We start from the raw sequence: 7,509 nt of genomic DNA on the forward strand, positions 1-7,509 counted from the left end.
TCGACACGATGGTAGCTCACCCCTTCCTCCTGCCCTCCCCACCCTCGGCCTCCCTGGAACCCCTGGGACATACATAAGCACCGTATGAGAAAGGCACATGCATGTGACTTTCTGCCTCATGTCTCAGTGTTATTTGGGTGTGACTTGTGTCTGCTGCTCATTCTTCTATCTTCTCAAAAGGCGTCTGGGTCTCATGGAAATAGCGGCAACGTGGCTGCTCCACTCATAGCCCAGCCTTGGTGATGCATCCTCCTGGGACGCTGAGTGGAGCTTGCTCTCCCGGGGCCTGTGATGGGCTGTCCTGGGGTGAAGCCCAGTTATCACTGGTTCCCACACATGGAGCGGCATGTGGCTGGCTTGGCAAAGTCTTTGTATCACCTCTTTTGTTCCCCTGCTGCTGCCCCTTTGCTGCTACTTCATTTTTCACTAACTTGTGCTTTAGAAATGGGTGGGGGGAAAGACATAAAAACACTGATTCAAAAAGACACATGCACCCCCATGTTTATTGCTGCTTTATTTACAATAAGAAAGACATGGAAACAACCCAAATGCCCAAAAGTAGATGACTGGATTAAAAAGATGTGGTACATATACACAATGGAATACTACTCAGCAATCAAAAAGAAAAGCACATGCCTTTTGCAGCAACATGGATGGAGCTGGAGAAGATTATGCTTAGCGAAATAAGGCAGAAAAAAAAATAAAAATACCAGATGGTCTTACTCATAAGAGGAGTATAAGGGACCAGGGGAGAAAATAATAATAATAATGAACAACTATATACATTTTACAGAGATAGAGAGGGGAATAGCATAAAAAAAATAGGGTGGGAAGTGCACTAGACTATGGTAATGGCACACGGTTGATGTGGTGATGGAAAACCCATGGAGATTACAACTGAGATGGAAAAAGTCACAAAATTATGTAAAAATATATTATAAAAAAAAGAAAGAAAGAAATGGGTGGGGGGAAGGAGCACTGAGTCCAGTGCCGTTGTATCCTACCTTGGAGGCAATGGTTTCATTGGCACCGAAGCCACAGTCATGAATAGTGCACTGAGAAAACCAGGTGCTTCTTCCGCTGGAGCAAAACTGGGCAGGTCCTTCTGGAAAATTCACTTGGGAAGTGAATGTGAGTAGAGGTATAATAAATACTGGTCAAATGTGGTTTTAGGGTAATTTGGAGATTTTATTTACATATCCTTGTCTCTTATTCTTTGTATTCTTAAAAAGGCCTTTCAGTCTATAAGTGCACACATTTAAAAGGTGAAGAAAGTGATAATGATGGTTATTATTAAGTAATCATTAAAAAGCACTGTCTAATATAGGAAATGGTATATGTGATAAATGATAAGTTTGACAAATTGTTAAAAGACAAAGCAAATGTGAAGTATATTATTTGGGGAGGGAGAGCTCATCATCAAAGTAAAAATCCCTATATCTCTAAATTGAAAGTGTGTTAGCATAGTAAGCTACACAGTAAAATGAAGAAACATGGAGACAAATATCCTTCCGAGACGAGATTGGCCGATGCGAGTCACAGGGAAGAGAATAGACCAGCACAAAAGCCACTTGATGAAGAAGCCCATGCCAGAGCCAGTTCCTACCAAAGCTGGTCCTTCATCTCCCTGCAAGGCTGCGAGGAGCACCTCTCACACCAGGCCTATCCCAGGCCAAACCTGCAGCCAGGTGTGATGTCACAGAACCCACAGGGAGTCACAGAAATGGGCTAGAAGGTGGCAGAATCCTGGTGGCTGGCAGGTGTGCCTTGGGTGATAGACCAGCCAGCTTGAATACGAGAATGAGAGCCCTCACTGCCCCAGACTGAGCAAGGAGAACAGAGGGAGATTTGATTCTGGTGGTTTGGCATGATTCTAGATCAAGAATCTTCATGACCTGGCATGAGTATGGGACTACCAAATCAAGATGGAAACTGTTGGTGGATGGATGGTTCTGTGAAACCTGGTGTTTTTGTGGACAACAAAACAACGGTTTTGTGGCTGCTTCTATGACGTCTTTCGGAAGGGGTGGCTCTGGAACTGGAAACACAGCAATTCACAGGGTTCTGAGAAGTGAGAAAATGAAAACCTCTAGAGGTCAGCTATGTTAATGCTTAGGCAAACTGCTCAGCCAGTGGCCACAGAATTGTTAATCTTCCTTTGAAAAATGCGGGTATTGCAGCCAAGAGTCAGTCAGCATTCTATTGAGGTGGCCAGAAGACTTACTAACTCTGACTAGAAATACAAAGCCCCCTTGAGCTTTTTTCTTTCTATATTGCCTTTCATTTCCTTGGGGTTTCCCTTGGTCTCATCCATGTGGAAGCCGCTCCTGTATTTTTAGATACTTCCAGAAGAACCAGCCCTGTGAGCAAGGACACCCCTCACAGGGAGAGTGCTCACCACGGTTGTCTCTGTGGGACACATGGATGATGTGCTGGAGCTGCTCTGTCTCCAGGAAAACAGGACGCACTGAGTCTGGGGAAAGCAGCTCAGCTTCCTCAGGATTTTACAAATATCCTGCCGGAATCTCCTACCCAAAATAAGGTAGAAAATAGGATTCGCACAACTGTGTAAGAAGGCCATGACCTGAGTGCTCTGGAGGATTTTGTCCATCTCAATGGACAATTCACAGCTAGAAATGAAGTAGATGTTGGCATCAAGGGCCTGCACCAACAGGACACAGTTGTAAGGGAACTGAGACAAGACGAAGTTGGTAAGGACAATGATGATGATCTTGAGGGCCTGCCGCCTGGGTGACTTCTTGGCTTGTATCAGAGTGTGAATGACAATTGCGTAACAGCAAATCATGATCACAAAGGGTAATATGAGCCCCAGGCTCTCCCTCAGGATCAAAATAATTGACTTCAGTTTGGGGTTCTTATTCTTAGGGTAGACTGAGGTGCAAATGGAAATGTTGGATAGCTCCTTGACTTCGCTGTACAGGATTTCTGGCAAGGAGCTGGAAATCGCCAGGCCCCAGACAATAAAACAAATGATTTTGCTTTTTTTAAGAGATCTCCACCTGGGGGTCCACTCTTTTGTAGCCTGAGCAATTGCTAAGTACCGGTCCCAGCTGATGCACGCTATCAGCAACACAAAGCAGTAGAAGTTCATCTTGTACATGCTGCTGACCACTTTGCACGCAAGGTTGTGGAATTTCCACTGGTCAGCAATGGCGATGGCCCAGAAGGGAAGAGTGCAGGTAAAGAGCAGGTCAGCGATGGCCATGTTCAGAAGGAACATGTCGGTCATGGTCTTGATTCTCGTGCAGAACCAGTAGACAAGAATGACGAGGCTGTTGCCCAAGGCACCAATGATGAATGCAAGCCAGTACATAAACGGGATCAAAATGCTTATCACATGCCTGATGTTGTCTTTATTGCAGAAACGAAAGGTGGCATTGTCAATCATGTTGTCATCTAAAGTATCTTCCCAGTATATCAAGTAGTCACTGAGGTTGCTCTGTAAGGAAAACCAAGATCCCATTAGGTCGAGAACAATCTCAGAGTTCCCGTGTGAAGGCAGATGCAGGGGCCACCTTACCCTGCCAGACCCCATCATCTATGATGAGACAAAAGGAATTCATGAAATTCAGTTTCAAAAGAAAGTAGGAATTCTGAGAGCACCTGCTGGGATTGAAAGATTTATTTATTCAACAAATAGTTACGAGCACGTGTGATATGTCAGATACTGTGTATGTGCTGAAAATGCAAGGATGAGAAGCCAGATGTGGTTCCTATGGGCTTCGTGGAAGACACAAGCCAAGGGGCCATCACAGGGCGCACGGCACATGCAGTGGGGAGAAGAAGGATTCGGGATCCCAGCTGGGAAGAGTCTTTGCAAGCTGTCGACTCTGACTGTCCCTTCTCTAATCCGCCCTCCCAGATAGGTCCTCAGAAGCCCTTAAACTTTTCTGTGTCTGAAAGCTTACACAAGCTATGCAACTTCTGTCAGCTGACAAATTCCGGATTTGAGGGGAAATGCTCTGAAAAATCAGAATTTCCATGCTAATTGATGTTATGACCTCCCTTTTTTGTATAATCATAATATCAAAATATTCTGAGCAACCTTCAGTTTACAACTGGATTGCCTTAGCCTCATAATGCACTGCCTGGCCCAGACAAGCAAGCACTGCCCCAGGGCGGGAAATTCCTCTTGAAGTCAAATAATTTTACAATTGGCTGATTAATAAAAGCAATTGGCTGTTATAGCAAAATCAATATTGTAATATGAGGCAGTACTAGAACATGTTCTTTTACCCAAATCTCATCATTCTACTATCTAACTTAAGCCTTGTATTCAGTTTTTAAGGAACGACTTAAGCTTTCTACTGCTTAGTCTTTTTTTTTATTTATTTTTTATTAAAAAGTTTATTTTTACATCATTTTGCACATTTTTTTTTCATCTCAATTGTAATCCCCACGGGTTTCCCATCACCAAATCACCCCTGTGCCACCACCATAGTCCCATGCATTTCCCTCCCTTCACCCCACCCCTGTTTTTGATCCCATTCCCCACTCCACCCCCACAGAATGTCTCTGGTCTATGGTTGTTCATTATTTTTGTTATTTTCTCGCCTGGTCCATTATACTCCTGCTATGAGTGAGACCATCCGGTATTTTTCTTTCTCTTTCTGGCTTATCTCACTAAGCATGATCTTTTCCAGCTCCATCCAAGTTGCTGCAAAAGACATGTGTTTCTCTTTTTTGGTTGCTGAGTAATATCCCATTGTATATATGTACCACATCTTTCTAATCCAGTCATCTACTTTTGGGCATTTGGGCTGCTTCCATGTTTTTCCAATTGTAAATAAAGCAGCAATAAACATGGGGGTACAAGTATCTTTTTCAATCAGTGTTTTTGTGTCTTTTGGGTAGATACCTAGGAGTGGGATTGCTGGGTCATAGGGAAGCTCCATGTTTAGCAGTTTGAGGAACCTCCAAACAGTTTTCCATAGAGGTTGTACTAGTTTGCATTCCCACCAGCAATGCAGGAGAGTTCCTTTTTCTCCACATCCTCGCCAACATTTGTTGTTGCTAGTTGTTTGAAGATGTGCCATTCTCTGCTTAGTCTTTTAAATAAGGAAATTCACTTAAGTTTTCTATTCAGATTCTAAGGAATTTTACTGTATCTCTTTTTGGGATTGATTTACAAGAAAACTTCTCCATCCTAGCCCTCAACTTTACTTTACCATCTAGGATATCTCAATGAGAGTACACACATGTGTCTCATGCAGATTCGCACACTCCCACCCACATGCACACGCGGTTACTCTGGATGACTGCTGAGCATTGCAGGCAGACAGCTAAGGGCAGGCGAGAAAGGGCAGAGAACACGCCGGAGGCCTGCCCAGAGCTCAGCACATGCTTGCCTTCTCCTCATGCTGGTTGTTTTGATTCTGGGCATTTTATTTGAAACCTCAACAGGGCTTTTCATGATATTGAGATCATAGAAACTGCTGGGCAGAAGATAGGCCCTGGGGAATGAGAGGGTCTGCCAAAACCCTCAGCTACTAGGGGAACATTAGAGGAGCACCATAAGTCCCTCCCGACCCAAAGCCCTGCTCTTCACATTCTGATGCTGTCAAAGTGGCCACAGCAAAGCTGAGCCCCGCCTTGGGTGCCAGGCCCAGAGTGGCTCCTTGGGAAGCCCAGTTACCACAGCTAGTGGGTGCTCCACCTTCACCCCCAGAGCACACCTGTGACCTCTCAGAACAGGGCAAGCCACAGCATACAGGCGGGCAAAGCAAGTCCGGCCAAGCACTCACCTTCAGATTGTGACATCCGTGCCCATGGGTCTGCTCCCTTAGGAGGCTCTAGGCTCAGAAGCAGCAGCCCTAGTCACCAAAGCTTAGCAGAAAGAAGTTCTGCAAGCTTCCCAGGCCCTTTGTCACTGATTCCTGTTATCTCTGCTAAGTGTCCACCAGCTCCAGGCCTGGCATCATTTCCATCTCTGGGAAAAGGTAAGGCAGAGGACAAGGATTGTCCAGAAAGGCTATGTCCTCTCCACAGGAGGTGGGATGAGAGAGGGAAGCTGGAGGGAGAAAGGGAGGTGAGTTCGCTGCATGCAGTGCATGTTAGCAGGCAGCCATGGTCAATATTCTTCGTCCCACACTTGAGGAAGCATGGGAGCTTTTGCACTTGACCCCAGCAAGAAGCCCAGAGAAGCCCAAACACTGGGCTACTCCAAGTCTCTTCCTCCACTTAGCTGACCTTGAGCCTCAGGCCACTCTCTCGTCTCAATTTCCTTGTCTGTAAATCCAGCTCTGCATTCTCTGGGAGGCTGCAGGAAATGTGACCTCCTGGGTGGTGACCAGCTCATAAAACCTTCTCAGAGAAGTGGCCACAGGGACATCATGGCTATTTCCCAACCAATATGTGAGTCTTGACCTCAGAGCTCCTGACTTTTCCTGATTGAGGAGGTGCTGGACACCAAATCACAAAAGGTCCTTATTGGGGTGCATTTTCTTCTCTGGGACTGCCTCCCTGCATTTGGAAAGCTGCCCAGATCCCAAATGAGAATACAGAAAGACTGACAGTCTCCCACACATCCCTGGCTCTGTCCCAGCACACCAGGGATGCTGCCCCGACCTTGTTCTGTTCCCAGCACACCAGGGATGAAACACATATGAACTGGGACACTGAAGGGGGAAGAACAGTCAGAAGAACCAAGATGCCGCCTTACTTCACCAGCTCCTAATTTGTACATTTTTAGTTGTCATAGACCTATAAGGATTCGTATGTAATATTAAGCATGTCATAAAGGATGTACTTGACCTCAGTGACTGCTCACCACTCTCCACGCACCACGCAGACATGATGTGCTGAGAAGGGCCAAGTGTCAGCGCCGCCAAGGAGGCTTCACGGCAGCTGCCGACCCGTAGGCCCAGACCACCCCTCTGAGAAAGCAGACAAAACCCTACGTATTGGCGAGGCATTGATGACTATGGAAGAAGCACTGGAATTGGATTTGCTTTTGTAGTTATGTTTGTTTATAAGACCAAGAATGACTCTCTGGATGACTTTAACCACCAAATTTGGTTAGCTTCTTTGTCTCTTTTAAAGAACTGCATACTGCTGTGTATCTTTTGTAAAGGCTACATGTTTGGTAAAAAACAACTAAGGAACTTACTGTGATTTTTAAAAATCATAAAACGGGTCTGCCTTATTTATCTGCATTTCAGAGCAGATACATGGAACTAGTTAGTTAGTGCACCCTAGTTAAAGAGCTTCAAAGCCTTACCTATTCATAATGTTAATAAATAAGTGCTTCTGTCCATTTTTTATTTTAAAATTATTTTTGTTATTTTAAATTGATTTTTAATTAGTCAGTTATAATGACATGCAAAATAGCATCTTCCTCTGTCTTCACAGCATAGCCACCCAGGCACCCCTTGCCCACCTTCATGTGTGCAAAGCCCTCCTTGTGGACATCCTGTGCCCCATGTGGGGGGCTGCCCAGCAGATCTAGCCCTGGGAACCCACAGGGAGAAAGCCTTCCTGAACCCCAGA

The 7,509-nt window shown here is 45.3% G+C and overlaps 1 protein-coding gene across 1 annotated transcript; it reads right to left on the bottom strand.

Moving 5' to 3' along the window:
• Window positions 1-2,005: 2,005 nt before the first annotated feature.
• Window positions 2,006-3,484, bottom strand: CCR9 (chemokine (C-C motif) receptor 9). The gene is made up of 2 exons (XM_004676614.1): window positions 2,399-3,484; window positions 2,006-2,038 (listed from the first exon to the last, which is right to left on the bottom strand). Exons 1-2 carry the CDS (start codon window positions 3,482-3,484, stop codon window positions 2,006-2,008), a joined length of 1,119 nt encoding a protein of 372 aa, XP_004676671.1.
• Between the last annotated feature and the right edge of the window lie 4,025 nt (window positions 3,485-7,509).

The sequence above is a fragment of the Condylura cristata genome, unplaced genomic scaffold (assembly GCF_000260355.1).
Source record: "Condylura cristata isolate star-nosed mole 26May11 unplaced genomic scaffold, ConCri1.0 scaffold00004, whole genome shotgun sequence".
Taxonomy (NCBI): Eukaryota; Metazoa; Chordata; class Mammalia; order Eulipotyphla; family Talpidae; genus Condylura; species Condylura cristata.